We start from the raw sequence: 19,949 nt of genomic DNA, 5'->3' as shown, positions 1-19,949 counted from the left end.
ATATATATATATACGTATATATGTATATACACACACGTATATACACATATAGGCATACATACACATATATACACATACATATGCACACACAAACATATATATACTATGTTTATATACATATACACATATATATTTATATATATATATATATAAATATATATATAGATATATATATACACACACACACATGTATATATACATATACAAAGATGTGTGTATATATATATATATATATATATATATATATATATATATACACACACACACACACACATGTATATATATACATATACAAAGATGTGTGTGTATATATATTTTATAAGTTGGTCATCTTCTGTTGGTTGTTTTTTCCTCGCATTAGGTACTAAATGTGGTTATTTTGAGAAGTCCACTGCGTGGCGTTATTATTTTTCTGTAATAATGCCCTTTATATAAATATATATATATATATATATATATATATATATATAAATATATATATATACACACACACACGTGTGTATGTCTATACATATAGTGATTTGTAATTAGAAAATTTTGACTACTACAGAATGACTCTTAGTGCGTAAAAATAAAATTACAATACACACACACACACACACACACACAAAGCTTTCTCTCTCGCATGTGCTTATACACACAAACGCACAACTTTCTGAATATCCTTTTCCATTCACTTTTATTTACAATATGGGAACAACAAATACCCGAAACAAATCTTTGAAAAGAAAAAAAAATATGTACTGAAAATACTATAGCAACACTTACCAGTTTTTTAGAGGGATTTCTTAGTTTTCTGCTAAAACTATCCATAGAGTAAACGCCATAAATGCAGAGAAGGAGACACTGTTCAGGACAGTAAGGGACAAAAGACTAAACAGCAGAAGGTACCAGGACCTCTGCTTACCATCTCAAGCCCTGATTGGTAAGTTGCTCACGCCTTCTGTTTACCTGTCATTAATACTTCCTAGCAAGCAGTAGAGCAGTAAACTCACACCCACTCCCTTACCAACCAGCGCTACCTTTCCATATTTCAGGCCACCTGATGATAGTCAGCCAGACAGTTAACCAACCAGCCAACTTGGTGTATCAGTTTGATCAGCCAAGAAGGAAAAAAAGGTGTTTTTTGTTTGATTTGCAAGTCTGTCTCCAGAGACAACCACCCCTTCACCACTACCTATAGCTCATCTCCTCCCACCACCACTCCACTTGACCCAGGGTTAAAACTTCCAAAATAAACTGCTTTTTTTTAAATCATATCTTTTTTTTTTATCAAGAGTGCAGACGGGTACATGCAAAGGACACAATAACACAGGGAAAACTTATTGATATTCAAATTTTTGTAAAATATATAATTTCAAACATTGTAGCTTTTTTTAAAATTTATATGCTAGTGTGTGCGTGTGTGTGTGTGTGTGTGTGTGTGCATACAAGTACATGAGTTGAGAGCATTTATATATCTCTGTGATGTGTGTGTGCATACATACATGTGACTTCACAGTAAGAAGTTTACTTCCCAAACACATGGTTCTGGGTTCAGTCTCACTGCATGGCACTTTGGGCAAGTGTCTCCTACTACAGTCTCATGCTGACCAAAGCCTTGTGAGTGGATTTGGTAGATGGAAACTGAAAGAAGCCTGTTATGTGTATGTGTGTGTGCATGCATGCATGTATCTGAGTGTGTCTGTCCTCTACCAACAGTTGAGAACTGTTGTTGGCTTGTTTACACCCTTGTAAGTTAGTGGTTCAGGAAAGAGAAACAGAATAAGTACCAGACTTTAAAAATAAGTACTGAGGTTGATACATTTGATTAAAATCTTTCCAGGCAGCGCCCCAGTATGGCTGCAATCCAATGACTGAAATAAGTATAAGACACATTCAAATTATGCAACAGAAGCAGCTCTATAATATAAACATTATCAATACCACATACATTGTGATGTTTAAATGCCAGAAGCTGCAAGTTTTTCATTTAGGAAAACCCAGATATATTTCAGAGCCACATGAAATGAAATCACCCTAGAAGTAATCATGAGAGTAACTGATACCATATCTTGTTGTATTTGTGATACATCAATGCTACACATTCATGTCACTTCCTAAACAAAATCAAATGTACGAAGTATGTACAGATAGTGTATCAAGTATTTGCTGATCTGCAATGGTGTCACATAATATATATATATATATATATGTATATATATATATATATATATAAATCCAATGTGTCCAAGGACTGTATCATGGGTTAATGTCTGTTTTGGCATAGTTTTTATAGCTACATGCTCTTCCTAGAATTGTACTCATGCACACATATATATATTCGCTCGTGCAGACATACACTTAAAGTGGAACCAGGTTGAGAAAAGAACAAGAAAGACTAACAAAAGATAAAGTATTTAGTTGTTTGGATCATAAATTTTACTATGAGGGGGATGGCTGCCGTAGATTTTAAGGATAGTAAATTAGTGTAGGACTGTGATTAAATGCATTGTGAAAAATTAAAGATGATTAAGTTAAGATATTTCATCATCATTATCATTCAGTGTCTGCTTTCCATGCTGGTATAGGTTAGATGGTTTGACTGGAACTGGTAAGCCAATGAGCTGCACCAAGTTCCAATCTCATTTGACATGGTTTCTATGGCTGGATGCTCTTCCTAATGCCAACCATTCTAAAAATTATAACGGGTGCTTTTTATGTGTCAGTTATGTGACACCAGCATCAGCCACAGTTGGCTAAGATATTTCATCACCATCATCATCAATTAGCATCTGCTCTCCAGGCTGATATTTCTAGCAGTCAATTTATGAAACACATATTGCGTGAAGACGTGTAGCTTAGTGATTAGGGGTATTTGGCTCATAAAGTTGTGAGTTTAATTCCTGGCAGTACGTTGCATCCTTGAGCAAGACACTTTATTTCATGTTGATCCAATCCATTTAGCTGCCAAAAACAAGTTGTACTTGTATTTCAAAGGGCTGGCTTTGTCACATTCTGTGTCATGCTGAATCTCCTTCAGAACTACATTAAGGGTATATGTGTCTGTGGAGTGCTCAGCCACTTACACATTAATTTCACTAGCTGGCTGTTCCATCAATTGGATTAACTGGAACCTTTGATGTCATAAACTGATAAGTGCCAGTTATAAATATTGTGCTTGTGTGTATAAGAGACATTACTTAAAAATGAAATGACTCTCGTGTAATTTTTTCAATCTCAAGATGAAATTTCAGTAAATAAATGGTACTGACTGCACATGGTGACCCAGACATACAGAGATAAAAATAATGTTTTTTACAACAATTGAAGGCATTTTTAAGATTGATTTTCACCAGATTGGATTTTGAAATGCAAGGATAAGAAAATACATTTCAATCTGTAATGAACAAGGCAACTTCTCAAGTGGCTCAAACTACAAGAGGTAACAGCCAAATCTTTCTCAAATCGCACTCTATTAAAAAAAAAAAAAAAAAAAAAAAAAAAAAAAAAAAAAAAAATGAAGCCTCCCCGCTTCATTGGATAATGTGGTTCTAGATACACTATGTCTATAAAATAGGATGGTCACAACTGGAGTGCCTTTGGACATAGGTCTGCTCAATTAGGGCTAACTTGAGAACATTAAACAACATACTACACCTCAATAAGTAAGAGCTAAGCAAGCACCAATTGGTGCTCACACACTCAAAGAAAATCATGTTGAAGTTTATCACCATAAATTCCCAAAGGGTTGAAATGGTTTTGTTAGAAGTTACACTGACATTAGTTCTAGCAAGGGACCAATGACAGTTGACCTGCACACTACATTAGTCATCATGAAAAATATCAGAACTTAGAACTGCCAAACAGCCAATGTTTGATAAATCTAACTTAATCCTCGAGTAATAACAAAGGTTATCTTTTTAGTGTGGTTACATGAAATTTTAGGAATTTGATAAGATTTGAACATTATTTGTAGAAAATTTATTACCAGCAAATATCAACTATTGTGTTAAATAACTGATAAAACTCTAAAAGTTAGGTGCTTTGCTCAAAAGCAGAAGACAATGGTAATTTAAGATTTTAACCTCATTTTAGTGCCTCGTTTATTATAGTAAAACTGAGCACTTTTCTTATGACCATCAGCTAAAACTATCAGCTGGAGTGCTATGTTGACATTCTTAAATACGATATTTACTTTACCAAATATTTACAAAGTTGAAAAACAAAGGAGCTGACTGACTTAGTATTTTTTTATTCTATAAAAAAAAAGCAGTATTGTTACCAGTACTTTTGATTGCAAAAGATGTGTAAACATTGTAATCTTCTCAATGAGACAAAAAATAGGAAGAGTGAACTTAATGAAGTGGCTCAATCAAGAATTGAAATAGTGTTGCATACACAACATTTTGGAAGCTCACTACCACTTTATAATCCAGGTTGGAATATAAATTCAGCATAGAAGCAAAACAATCGAGTGGTTATAGTATAAAGATGCTAGTTCATAGGCTTTGGTTTCCCAATCCATTGCTAAAGTAAATGGATATTTAAGAAGTACATCAGTTACCTATCTGTTGGGAAGATATTCCAGATATTTGGGAATGTTGAGATGAGGTGTAATTTATCACATTACTTGGTGAATGTAATAAAATTGCATGTAAATTAAATAAAATCATAAAAGATATAAATTTAAAATAATTTTTGGAGTGGGGAGACAAAGCCATATAGCTTTAATGATAAAAAAAAAATTATTTGCTCATAAAAGCTTTACACTTATCTAGTTGGCAACTCACAGGCCAATTTATCATCATAGCTTTATCAGCCCCAGAAGGATAAAATACAAAGTATGTATCCTCATCTACAAAATATGCTTTTGTATCTAGTTAAAAGAAAATGTAGTAGCAAAAATAGAATGTTCACAAAGTAGAAATTTAAACAAATTTTAATTATCGATGACAACACACAAGATTATGTAATCTATTGCATATGAAATCATTATTTTGTGAAGATAGTTGTGACGTCTGCGCTTTAAATATAATTATTTTTATTGCAACATGAATGACCAAAAGCAGTGTTTATCATAAAGGAAACCTGTGGTGATTGAAAATTGGTGGGGTTAGGTAAATTGCTATATGCAACAAGCAAATTTTCCTAATATTTTACAGAGGGAAGAGGACTGGAATTTGTCTAGTTGAAAATCAATGCCATAAAAGATTCCTTCACAAGAACGGAGATTATCTCCCTTTGAATTGCTAGCTAGCATAGAGTCGTCATTCCAGCAATTCATTGAACCATGAAGGAGGCTTGCATGTGGTTACTCAATGTTATCTAAGACTATATTGGGTAATACTAAATTAGATATATGAAGATTGAAAAAAAGAAAAATAAAGAGTTCAAGTAAAAATCATATCTGCTTAATCTATCAAACCAAAAGCTAAAAAAACTCAATCACAATAAGGGTTGCACAACACAACCTCCTCCTCTTTCTCCCCTCATTTTCCCAGGATATCAATAAACTTCATGCTTTCTACCACCTTCTTTCATTTCTTGTATTCATATATTTCCTTTTTTTTTTTGAGGGTTTGTGGAGATGATTGGTTCATTTATGATCATATTCATTAGAAGCAGAGTATTATGGTGTCATTTTAGGTGACCATACTACTTCCTTTTCCACTTTTTAACAATGACAGAAGAGTTTTGTGGTTCACTATCCCTAACACTCATTAGTTGGGTGTGGATATGATTAAGATAATGAAATGTCATATTATGTGGAACAAATTTTTATGAGGATGATTCTGGAACATATCCAGCAATTGCTTCTGATTGAGAAAGAAATAGTATTATTCTAACATGTCAGATTTCATTGAAGCTATAAAGGATGTGGTTGCTATTTACACTCAAGTCAACTCTCATCTAGCAGACCTATATTCAAAAGGTATTCCAGACATGACCATCCTATCTTATTTCATATATGCTGTATATCCATAAAAGCCACATTATCTAATTTCCCCACCCCCAGCTTTCTTTTTAAAGATGGTAGTGTGTAATTTGAGGGAAACTTGGCCACTATTTCTATCATTTACCAGTTTTCTATGTATGTGATACAAAGGAAGATTTTAAGCGTATGCATTGACTGTTGGATGATCTGACATTGATGTGAATTTTAAGTTGTGACTTCTGGATATTTTATAAAAATATTTCAACCTGAGTAAGTAATGATGAATTTCTCAGTTTGAAATAGCAGAGCAGGCTTTGCTGACCATAGCTACCATGCTGAACAATAAGCTGTATCAGATGATAAATTTTGGAGTTAACTGTGTGCATGTGTGTGCACACATCTCCTGGTCTTGGCACCAATGATAGTTGTATATGAGTACCACTGTCACATAAATCAGTGTCATTCATTTCCAATATTTTGTGAGAACATGTCTGGCCATGAGGAAATAACTTGCTTGGAAATAGATGAGGGTGGTGACAAGAAGCGTATCCAGCTGCATGAAATCTACTTTAATAAACTCTAAACTCAATCTAACTCATGCAAGCATGGAAAAGTGGACATAAAAACACACACACATATATATATATATATATATATATATATATATATATATGATAGTTACTCCTTACCATGAATAAATGTAATGATAATGACAATAGCCATATAATAATAATTGCTTTAGCAAATTACATTTAGTTTGTAGATAAGAAACAAAGTTCAAAACAAGCCATCAGTATGCAGCAATACTTTTAATTAGTCACCAAGTGAGTGATTTAGAAAAACTATTGGATATTTAATAACATATATATTCACAATTATTTATATAACTGACACAAAACTTTTTACAATCTATATCTAATCACTTATACAAACTTGCAAACTGCTTACATGTATGTGGGCACATTACATGTAGGCTTATAAGATAAGGGGAATACAAGGGCACACCAAAGGATGTTGAAGCCAGTTACAGAGCTGCCTTATACATTCTCGAAGCAAATGTATAACAAAGGAGTCTGTATGTGGTCACTTAACCTGCAAGAAATGGCAGTCAAATCACTCTCAAAATCACACACTACCATCTTGAAAGAGGAAAGGATACATTGGATAAGGCAGTGTTGGATGTTTCTAAGGAGATGGAATGGTCAAGGCTAGAATCTCTTAGATCATAGGCCTGTTCAATTCGATTGGCCTCAGGCTCAAAATCGACCTACCTACCTACTTACCAAGCTACCTAACTATCTACTTACATACCTATCTGTTCCAAACGTGGTTCACATATATATATTATCTTTCTCTTGTGTTTAGTCTTGAGCATACCTATAATTAAAGGCATTTCACCTATGATTATTGGCTCATTCTAAACTTCAACCACATGGTAATGCGATTTGAGGGAAACCTGGCTGCTATTTCTAGCAGGTCAAACAACATCTTAGAGTCATTCACAAACTTATTTGAGGGACAAAGAGAAAACAAAAAATAACAGTAGCATAATACTTAAATCTGAAAACTAATTTACAAATGATAGTAATTAATAAAAGAATACAGAATGCTCCGGGGGGGGGGGGGATCCCTCCCATCACCACACTACTAGCCATATTTTGTTGATATTTATAATCAATGTCATAATACTCCCTCTATTTCTATATAAATATACTAATCCCTTTTAAGTCTTGCTAATTGAGAATATGCTTTGCTAAAGAGGTCTAATAAGACTGAAACATGCTCATTACTTCCACCAGTTAGCTATTAAGGACCAGGGCCAATCAATGTTCATTGCTTATATTGTCTCCCCCCAAAATTTGATCAATTGATCGTATTGGAGTCACCTGCCTTGCTTATTATCTTAAAATTTTTAAATACTCCTCATAGGAGTATTTTTTTCTTCTACTAATTACTTGGATAATCTCGGTCACTTGAAGTGAGTCTCATGTATGTAATATAGTGAGTTTTCCACTCATTATGTTACTTAAATGAGATCCTATCATATTTACATAAAGCAGTCGAAGCTGTGAAGATCTTTTATTTCTGTTTCACCACCAACAATAAGTCATTGCTTTTCTCTTTCTCTCACACTCTTTTTGTTCTTTGTTCTCTTTCATATTTTTACTTTCATTATTAAAGCAGACAGTTAAAAATTGATCATATTTTTCTCTTGCTTATATCCTTACTCTTTGTTTTGGGCAATTAACAAAACCTGTTCTTTGAAATGATGTTACTAATCAATCATGATAATAAGGAAAAAAAGAACAATAACGGTGAGAAACATGGGGGTGAAAAATGGAAATAAAACAAAAACAAAAAAAAAAGCAAACAAAAACTGAAGGCGGTTCTAATAAAAGATAAAATTACTTGATTACATAAATCAGAAGTTAATCTTACATGTAATAGATGAATATCTGCTATTAGTATCATAATCATTTCATTTTCACTTTTCCATGCTCATTTGCATAAGTTGGACAAAACTTTGTCAAAGTAGATTTTTCTTTGACTGGATGTTCTTCCTGTCACCAATCCTCAACCGTTTTTATGTATGAAAACTGTTTCTATTTCCTCTAGTCCTTTGAACAACAAAGGACCCAATGGCCAGACATGTTTTTTCAGGATTGTAAACAAATGATACTATTTGTATGATGGTGACTTTTGTATTCAATTAGCATACATTTATCATTAAAAAAAACGGGGAACACACAAACACATATATACAACAGGTTTCTTTCACTTTCCGTAAACCAAATTCTAAAACAAGCAGCTGAACCTCCTTCAAATCACAGCTAACTATCAAATAAGTAAAGGACACATTAGGCACTGTAGTCCTACATACCCCTAAAAGAAAGAAAAAAAAAATGAAGAGATGGCCACAGCTGGAATGCCTTTGATCAATAGATCTGCTTGTATTGGAGTTGACCTGCAGCTAAAAACAACAGCAATGACTGATATAGAACTGATAACCTTTCAGATATGCAAAGTCCACAACTCCCAACTACATGCTAGTAAATGCCCTTGAGAAAGATATGATTGTCACGTAGTCACAATTTCAGTTTCCCTATAAACAAGTGGACTCTGCTTACATAAAACATTATTGATATCTTGTAACCTTGTGCATTGAGAGATTATGTTTGAACATGTCATTGATTGTATATAATATAACTGGAGTTATAGCTGAGTGGCTAATAAATCTGTTTTGCAATTATGAGGCCTCTGGTTCGATTCTACTGCTTGGCGTTTCAGCTAAGTGCTTTTACCATAGCTTCAGATCAGCCCAGGCCTTATGAGTGAACTTAGGTAGGCTGAAAATATATACAAACCTATTAGATGTACAAGTACCTATCAGTACTAGTAATTCAAAGATCCAGTCTTGTGAGACTGTGTCTTGCTGATTCTACTTGAAAATTACATTTAAGGGTACTTACTAATTCAATGAGTATGATTTAACAACTGAGAGCACACATGCCAGTTGATTTAACAACTGGGAGCTCATATGCCAAAATTCGCAAGAGGGTTCATCTCACATACATACATCTACAAAATTAATATATATTTATAAGATTATAAGATAAACTGATATTTTGTGATTGATCAGTAGTATAGGTTTCAATGAACTTGAAATAAATTTGAACCCAAGTCAATTGATTAATTATCGGTCTGTTTAGTTGCTGCATCACACTGCACCTCACATCATTCTTAGGATCCTTACTATCACCATACTCCTCAAACAAATATGATATGTAAAACTTGTAATGTTGCCAATAAATCCATAGTTAGACGGAAATATAGAATGTCATTGCCTTTTGATCAACAAACCTTCTCCATATATACTATCTGAACAGTGAGCCATATCTTTCAGCTGTCAAAGTTCTCTGCAGTTTGTTTGCTTTAATAACTAATTTACACAAGAAAATAGTGTCTGGGTGCTGTTGTTATTACTGCTCCTACTACTAATAATAATAATCAGAACAGGACTTGCTTAAGTAATCCTCCAGCTCCCTTCATCTGAGTCTTGTCTTATCACTTGTTAGTTATATTATCAGAATTGCAGGAAAACACCTGGCAACTAACTACACAGACATTAGAAATAGAATAATATTGGGTAAAAAAACAGACATCTTGAACACAGACTTTTCAATACTCAAACAGGGAAACAAGTTAGGTTATAACCCTCTGAATAGTATAAGATATAGATATGTAGGTGATTTCATTAACTAGTAGCAGCAATTGTAACTTGACTCAGCAAACAATGTGTAGATTGTACTAGGTGTGCCTGAGAAGATAAATGAGCTATGTTACATGTTTATAATTTGTCTCTCTTTCCCACTCATCACTGTTAGTGTTTAAAAATAAATGTAACAAAAAGAGGATGGTGAACTTAACAGGTCAACTGGAAATGAAGGAATACACTAAAGAATAAATCTAAAAAGAATAAAACAAATGATTTTACACAAACATTGTTAAAACTGGTATCATTGAAATTTCCAGGTTAGTTTTTCTACTTAATTTCCTGATAGCTCGATTGATATTCCTCAAAGCTCAGGTGATACTGACAATGGAGTATTGCTTTCACATATGGGGAAAGGCTACTGTTGTGCACACATACAGGTATTCAAGATTACATGCAGAAAAGGGACCACCCAACTTATGAGCATAAAGTCATTTACAGACACACTTCGGTCTCTGGGCCATAGGTGAGCTGTCTCCTTTCTTCTACCTTTACCAGTGCTATGACAGGTCTCTGCTCTTTGTAGCCGACTGGGCTCATACCACCCATGCTCAAGTATTCCTGCCCCATTTGTCTTCCCTCCTCATCATCACCTTTGTTGTATCCAACTCTCTCAGACCCTGCACAAATCACTATATGCAGCCCTTCCATCCAGTAACATCAGCCCTCTAGAACTCCCATCCTGCTAATATTTTTCCCAAAGGTGTTGACAAACGTAAGTTCAACGAGGGCCTGCAATAGCTATGGATATTGCCTCTTCTTCAAGACTCAGCAAGTGAGGGGAAAAAAAAGTATAAAGTGTCTGACTTTAGTAGATGAGACTGAAACTTAGAACTATGATCTCTTGCTTCAGTTCTTGAGCAGCCTTTCAAGAAACAAGAGATGTCCTCAAAATAGAGCTATGAAAACGAATAGAATCAGGTAAATTTGTGACATGATTCAAGCACCCCATCCCCTACAGATCAGTGTCCAGTCATAAAAATAATCAAAAGAGGTAGGTGTCTATGTGGTTAAAGAATGTATTGCAATTTGGATGGTGGAAAATATAGTTAACCGGCAAGTAAATAAGAGTTATGTAAATGTGGAACTTCAGCTTTAAATAAACCAGCAAATACAATATAAACACTGTGTACAGGATAATCACTCCCTGATTGAATGCCACAAGATTTTATGAACAAATACATGTCACAGTTTGTATGTTAAGTATGTGGTTATGTCACAAGAAAACATGACACAACCACACACATTTATTACCATTTAACATCTTTTTCAATGCTTCTATGAGTGGGATGTTTTGTTTATGCTCTTTGTTCCATAAAGTAAACGAGAGGCAGTAGTTTTGGGTGGTGAGCTCAAAAGTAAGAGACTATGAACCTCACAAGCACACACACACACACACACACACACACACAAATGCATAGATATACGTGAATGTATGCAGATACATAATTTTACAACTGTTTTTTTTTTTCCCCCATACATACGAAGGTTACATGGTTTTTATTCACTGGCCCAATTTTTTCTTTTAGTCAATTGGAAGCTCATTTTGCAGCTAATTACTTAACTACGAAAGTAAGATTAGGGCTCTTGTTTTTCTCTTTGTCAGCTCAGTAAGTATGATAATATACCCTGATCCAGAATCATCATCATCATCGTCATCATCGTCGTTTAACGTCCGCTTTCCATGCTAGCATGGGTTGGACGATTTGACTGAGGACTGGTGAAACCGGATGGCTACACCAGGCTCCAGTCTAATTTGGCAGAGTTTCTACAGCTGGATGCCCTTCCTAACGCCAACCACCATTTTTTTTTTCTCCTGCCATATACATCAATCTACTGGGTTAATGGACAAGATGCATTTCTCTATGTAATAGCATTATATTAATGAAAAGAATAAATAATTATTATTAATTGTGCATTAAGTGTACCTGAATATGTTATAAGGTTATGTTTTTACGTGTCTGTATACAGCTGTTGGTATTAATAGAGGTACATGAGAATATTTGAAATTTGTTGATATTATTTAAATCATCATCATTCTTTAATGTTCATTTTCCATGCTGGCATGGGTTGGATAGCTAGCTCTGATCAAACTGACTGACCCATGCCAGCATGGAAAACGGATGTTAAAGGATGATGATGATTATGATGATGGTGATGGTGATATTTCCTTTTCCCTATGGTCTTCCTCTTATGTTTTATTTGAATAACTGTCTGTTTTACAATCTAAATTCAAATCTGGTTTTAGTAGACATTACCTCATAACCTTCTGAAGTTGATGAAGTAAAGTACCAGACAACTACTGAAATCAATATAACCAACTGTAACTCCCCATCAATATGTGGTCCTCAACATTATTGGTACTCAAGGAGGAGAATTGGCAGATATTTTAGAGTGTCAGATAAAAAGCTTTGCAGTATTTGTTCCAGATGTTTATTTTTCAAGTTCAAATCCTACCAAAGTTACTTTTAGCCTTTCAATCTTTCAGGAGTTGCTAAATCAAACGCCAGTCTAAATATTAGGTTGATACAATCAATTGTTCCCTTCCTGCAAAATGTTTGACCTTGAACCTAAATTTTAAAAAGTGATTATTATTTGAGGTAGACAGCTGTATTTAGCTTGGTCTCTTTTGCATTCTGAGTTCAAATCTCAAAATTAAATTTGTCTTTCATCCCATTTAGAACAAAAGGTCAATGAAACAAGTAGTAATAATGAACTAGGGTACATTCAATCAGCCATATCTCTACCTTTACTATCGTTTCCCCCTTGTTATTTTTACTACTATTATTACAACCATTGTCACCTTCAACCAGGATCATTATGAATATTATTATTATTATTATTATTATTATTATTATTATGGTGGCAAAATGCTTAGTGGCATTTTGTCTGTCTTTATGTTCTGAGTTCAAATGCCACTGAGGTCAACTTTGCCTTTAATACTTTCAGGGTTGATAAAATAAATACCATTTGAACTCTGGGGTCAATGTAATCGATTTAACCTCTCCTCCAAAACTGCTGGACTTGTGTCAAAATTTGAAATTATTACTATTATCATTATCATCACCATCATCAATAATAAAGACAACGAAAATTACCTAAGACTTCGACTGACATTATCTACTCAATAGTTATAGACAAAAACTCCACTTAATATCTAATATGCTTAATTAGAGAGAATATTGCATAACTGATATTAAATAACAATGAGAATCTGGCATACACTGATGAAGTGTGAGTGAAAGGTAACAATCAACCTTTCCCTCTCACACACTCCAACTAATCAAGCAGCCAGTGAACTAAACTAACTCTGATGTGAATACAAACATAACATCAAAAAAAGTCCCATACAATTCCTTATTGACACTGTTTGCCCAATGACATATAACTATGGTTTGTAATTGTCCAGTAATGTATACAGAGATACATATTTTTTTGGGGGGTTTTTTTTTTGTTGAAGGTAAGCAATATAAACATAAACTTAAGATTAAGAACATTGCACTCAAGTCCAAAAGTTTTCAAGGAAACAACACCTTAAAATCAATAACCTTGATTTCAGAGACAGCAAAGCAATGGTAATGAAAATACAAAAAAAGTCCACCATAAACTGTTATTCAACTCTTAATTGCTAATATTGGCTCAGAAAGGGGAGCAAGGAAGAAATTATGATGGGGGTACTCTCTTCAAACACCCCATACTGTATAATTTGGATGGGATTGTTTTACACGAGTCTAAGTAAATAGCTTACAGTAGTAGAGAACTTTTGTGGCAAGCAAATATTTTATTAAGCAATGTATGTTTGTTTGAAAAGCAAATCATTTATACATATATTTTATATCATTTGTTCATTCTTTAAACATCCATATTCCATACTATCATGAATTGAATTATATAACAAAAATACTTAAAAATAACGAAGAGAAGAATGTTAAAACAAGAAGAACAAACAAAAAAAGTTATCGAGGTAAAAGAAGTTTGGATTATAGTTTTTCTAGTAAACATTAGTAAATATTTGATGGTCTTATTCTGTGATATTTTCTAAAGCAGACACAATAAAAATCTATACCATGAGTAAAAGAATAGAGTGCCTAAAAGAGGGAAAGAAATAATGGAAAATAGCAAATATAAAATGGACCAGGGGGATTATTATACCTATTATGATATGGTTCAGTAGTTATGAATACCTGTGTAAATGTTGGATTGAGGTTTAATAGAGGTTTATGCAAATAAAATACTTGACCTGAGCTTGTGTGTATAAACGAATTAAGTTTATTGAGAACATTTTTATTTGTAATATCAATTTGTAAATACTTTCCTAGGCCTCCCCTTGTTGAAAAAAAAACTGTATTAATCAATAATCAACTGTAATAATTACAAAAGTGTAATTGATTATTGATTACAAAATTTACAATGAAAATAATTACATTGGGGGTAATAATAATGTCCTAAATTCACTCAGTTGTTTGGTATACTAACAAAAATGTTAGTATCATGGAATAGTTCAGGGGTGACTTACACAACACTGCAAACTAAAATAGCTAGTCTGATTTAGCCATTAAGTGTTATATATCATTTTTCCCTCCTTATTACAGTTAAGTATAGAAATATAAATTGCTCATCTTATATCCTTTATTATATTAGTGGTGACAGAAAGAGCCAGAAAAGAGACTAAAGTTACATTGGGAGAAAAGTTATTGCACCTCATGCTTTTCAGTTCTGAGCTCAAATCCAGTTTGGATTGAATCTGACTTCTATTCCTTTCTACAAAACTTACATTAAAAAAAAAAAAAAAAAGAAGAAGTGATGTAATGATGTTGATTCAAACAACTGTATCCCACCACCTATAAAATTGTAACTATGTGGCAATACCTTAGAAATCATTATATATAACTGTGTCCATTCTCTTGTGCAGGTTTGAAGTAAGATCATTTGAATCACAGAAAGAAGGTATCTATTATGATGGTTAAGAAGAATTTAATGTAGATTGATAATTCAGGCATTAGAGAGTTAAAAAAGGGTTTGTAGCTTTCAGATCCTTTTAATATTCTGGTAAGTTGCTTAGTTGATAGATAGAAACTAAATTTACCAATTTTGCTACCATTTAACAAAAACTAATGTTCTCAACATACTTTGAGATCAGTTCTTCCTTCAAATGAAAAATTATTTCTGCCTGAAAATAAGAGGGGAAAAAAAACAACAAAAAAACTATAAGAGTGTTAGCAAGCAAACACATACCTTCTTAGAAATAATTGCTTGTTCTAAACGACACTGCCACTCAAGTGACTGTAACCAAATTGTATGCCATCTTTTCTCCAGATTGTGGCTGACATCATGAAGTGATTCTGGAAAGGTGATAGATTGTTCACGAAACTTTTCTTCATTTTTTCCATTTTGAAGGCATTCACCAAGCTTAAGTACTGCTGAAACCACTCTCAAATGAGATTCTATGTCCTTTTGCAATATCTGAATAGAAACAAAACCAAGAAAAATATTTAAATATAGTTTTAAATAGTTGAAAAGAATACAGGAAAATAAATTTTATGCAATGTTTGATTCAAATTTATATACTCATAAATTCTCATGTGTCTCTATAAATAGTGGTTTCAAATTTTGGCACAAGGCCAGCAATTTCGGGGGGAGGAGGCTAAGTCAGTTAGATTGACCCAACTAGTACTTATTTTATTGACCCTGAAAGGGATGAAAGGCAAAGTCAACCTTGGCAGCATTTGAACTCAGAACATGAAGACATGAAATGCTGGCATGCTTACAATTCTACCAGCTTGCCACCTTATGTGTGTCTATAAATACTAATAGCAGTGTACAAACTTATAAATACATTTCAAGTTTGAATCCTTTACATAAGCACACACACTTGCATTGCATTCCTTGATTCAGCACACTGATCTTCGCATGATTATTTGTTTTTTGTGATTATACTGAATTAATTAAAACAATCTGTATTTAAATTAATTTTCAATATATACATTAATATTCAATTAATCTCCAGAGACTCTAGATAGATTTAGTAAAATACTTGAAGCTGTATGTTTTGATGTCTATTGCTGTTTCGATTCAGGTCAGTCTGATTGACCTGGCCTATTATTAAATATTGGGTCATCCCATAAATAATGTGGTTTTTCCATTGCATGAACTAAAAGTCGGAGGGGGATGGGATAAACTATCTGCATCAACTTGCTATTAAAGTGGGTTGTAACTTTACCTTGTATTCATTCTTAGTGCAAGCTTTGAAGAGTGCAGTTCGATTTTAATAGTTATTGTTTCAAAGCTATAATGGAAGTGACAAAGGAGCATATTCGGCATATTTTGCTTTATGAGTTTAATAAAGGCAACAACGCAATGGAAAGTGGGAGGAATATTAATGAAGTATATAGGGATCAGACAATAAGAATAAGCCAGTGTCAATGGTGATTCCAGAAATTCCGAGCTGGAAACTACAGCCTAGAAGGTGAGCCTTGTCCTGAAAGATCTGTAGAGCTTCACAAGGACGTCCTGCAAACCCTGGTACAACAGAATCTGTAGGGTGTATTAACTTGAGAGAGATTCTAATTATAATTCAAATATGAGAACTTCAATATGGATGGTAATAGGTGGGCTGATATTAAATATATATTTATCCAAAGTATCAAAATCAGAATATTTGAGCTTCTATCATTTAGTAGTTTTTCTAGCAAGCATGTCAGTAGCACTACAATGACACTGACATTCAACAACAGACTACATGTATGGGTGTGTGTGTGTGTGTGTGGGTGGGTGGGTGTGTGTACATACATACATACATACATATATACATACATATATACATACAGGTATTAAGTCAATGTTAAGTTGAACTGATCTCGTTAAGTAAATGTCCTAATCTAATACTTGTGCAGTGCAAAAAAAAAAAAAGCCAAAAAGGGAAAAAAAAAAAAGAGAAATTCAGAGAAATAAAATAACCTTGATCCATATAACATTTCAAGAATAAATGCCCGCTGTGTTAATAAGTGGAGATACAATACCTCTATGATCTGATAGGATAATTTTTAAGTAGATGAGAATTAAATACAAAAGTAATCATATTATTAAGCAAGTCTTACTAATTATTCTGCTTCAGTTCTCCAAGACAAAAAAAAAAAATAGTATAAATAAAATAAAATATCAAATGCTGGCGGTTGGATAAATGTATCCCAAATATTTCAAACATTGGAAAATATTTGTAAAAAAAATCTAAACTGGAGACGAGAAAGATGATGTAAGATGGCTGAAAACGTCTTTAGAAAAGAATAAAATGCAGGAAGATTCCAATTAAAGCGAGTTTAAAATTTAGAAATTTAGGTAGCCTTGTAGTTGAAGTATTAGTGTATATATAAAAAGGGGCTTCACTCACAGACACACTCCAGTCGCAGACGGACAAGCATGCTGTCTCCTTGCTCTGTCTTTTCTACAGCTATTATAATGGACTCTGCAACTTGGAGCTGGCCGAGCTTATGCTATCTACACTCAAGAATTTTTGACCACATGTCTTTCCTCCTCTTATATCACCTTTGTTGTGTCCAACTCACCTAAGCCCTGCATCATCATCGATTAACGTCTGCTTTCCATGCTGGCATGGGTAGAATGGTTTAACATGGAGTTGGCCAGCTGGGAGCTGTCCAGACTCCAATTGTCTGTTGTGGCATGGTTTCTATGGCTGGATGCCCTTCCTAATGCCAACCACTTAAAGTATGCTGGGTGCTTTTTACATGCCACTGGAATGGGTGCATTTGTGCAGCACCGGCATGGGTGCTTCTAATGTGGCACCTGCAAGGACAGGCCTGTATGTGTGAAAGATAGCGATTTTACTAACACTAATTGTTATATTTAGTCCTTCCTTGCTAAAATATCATACCTGGTCATGCCTTTAGTAGTCACTCCCTGATCATACTTTTAACTTTTAAAAAGGAACATCACTGGTGTCTATCTCAACTAAGAGAGCCCGAGAGGAGGCTCCAGATTCAGTAAAGGAAAAATAAAAAAAAAAGAAAATGAAAACAAAATTAAATGTATAGCTAAACTGATATTTGTGTTGTGCGGGTGGCACGTAAAATACACCATTTTGAGCGTGGCCATTGCCAGTACCGCCTGACTGGCCTTCGTGCGGGTGGCACGTAAAAGCACCCACTACACTCTCGGAGTGGTTGGCATTAGGAAGAGCATCCAGCTGTAGAAACTCTGCCAAATCAAATTGGAGCCTGGTGTAGCCATCTGGTTTCACCAGTCCTCAGTCAAATCGTCCAACCCATGCTAGCATGGAAAGCGGACGTTAAACGACGATGATGATGATGATGATGACACTCTACAGGGTAGCTATGCAACTGCTATACACTATAACAGGGCTGACTTGGGGTTAAACAACACTATAATTAGCTATAGAGAAAAAAACAAAATCATCCTTACTGTTTTTTTTTTATGTTGAATTTTCCCCACACCAACCCCACCACTTTGGCATGGGTTGGGCTAGCTGACTGGAGTGAAATTTGAATTCAGACTCCAGAGAGCCAGAACAAATACCATGACACATTTCAGCCAGTGCTTTAATGGCTTGGCCCATTTGCTGTCTCTCAACTGACACTTAAGAGATCCCTAAATAATAACTACATAATTTGCTTTTCTTGAAATTAACCATTTGCCTGGTTAAAGAACCCCCACCCCCCACCAAAAAAAAAACAGGAAAAAAAACAAAAAAAAAAGAGTATAGAAAAGAAAGAAAAATTTTATTAGCTCATTAACTTGCAACAAATTTTCCCTTTCCCCACCCTTTAATCTTATCCATTAATGATGCCGCATTACATTCATGCTGATTTTAAAGCTCGTATTACTGCAGTTGTAAAGTTTTTGGAGTAAATGGTACTGGTACTATTATCCATAAAGTATGACTCAAGCATGTGAGTACAGGTGTACAAAATATAGCTATCTACATATAGTCCACCACAACTGTATATATATATATATATATATATATATATATATATATACACACACACAATCATATATATAATGGCAAGCACACAAAATTCAAGTGTGCACAAATGTACCAACGTAGGTATATGCAGGTGTAAAGAGAATAAAGCAAATACACATATGTTAAAGACTATTTACAAGTATGTAAAGATTTGGAATTGTATACGAGCAACAATTCAACAACAGGTGTTCACCAATGCAGAAACATGGATATGCATGATCTAACAAAGGGTGTAATTCATGGATAGAAAACCTTGGTCTGACTTGGGGATAAACAGCAACAGCAACAACACTAGCAGATATGCAAGAGACATGTACGTGCAAATGTTATGCTAATACATATGCATCATCGTTCATCGTTTAATGTCCGCCTTCCATGCTAGCATGGGTTGGACGATTTGACTGAGGACTGGTGAAACCAGATGGCAACACCAGGCTCCAATCTGATCTGGCAGAGTTTCTACAGCTGCATGCCTTTCCTAACGCCAACCACTCAGAGAGTGTAGTGGGTGCTTTTACGTGCCACTGGCATGAAGGCCAGTCAGGTGGTACTAGCAACGGCCACGCTCAAAATGGTGTATTTTATGTGCCACTCGCACAAGAGCCAGTCCAGGGGCACTGGCAACGATCTCGCTCGAAAATCCCTAGAAGCTCGAAAATCCTTATGCACAGGTTAATTAATATCAATTAGGGAAATAGGTTTGTCTGAGAGGTAACAGAGTAGGTTTTTAGTTTTAAAAGTAAAATATAAAAGATTAA

General features: G+C 34.2%; 1 protein-coding gene across 2 annotated transcripts in view; it reads right to left on the bottom strand.

Annotated features, from left to right (window-relative positions):
- LOC106877836 (uncharacterized) overlaps positions 1-19,949 on the bottom strand; it is a 206,101-nt gene that overhangs the window by 51,682 nt on the left and 134,470 nt on the right. For both annotated transcript variants that reach the window (XM_014926867.2, XM_014926868.2), the window contains exon 6: positions 15,426-15,653. In XM_014926867.2, coding sequence (XP_014782353.1) covers positions 15,426-15,653 — 228 coding nt within the window. The remainder of the gene's footprint in view (positions 1-15,425; positions 15,654-19,949) is intronic.

This window comes from Octopus bimaculoides, chromosome 3 (genome assembly GCF_001194135.2).
Source record: "Octopus bimaculoides isolate UCB-OBI-ISO-001 chromosome 3, ASM119413v2, whole genome shotgun sequence".
Taxonomy (NCBI): Eukaryota; Metazoa; Mollusca; class Cephalopoda; order Octopoda; family Octopodidae; genus Octopus; species Octopus bimaculoides.
The sequence above is the reverse complement of the archived record's forward strand: the minus strand, read 5'-3'. Positions and strand labels throughout refer to the sequence as shown.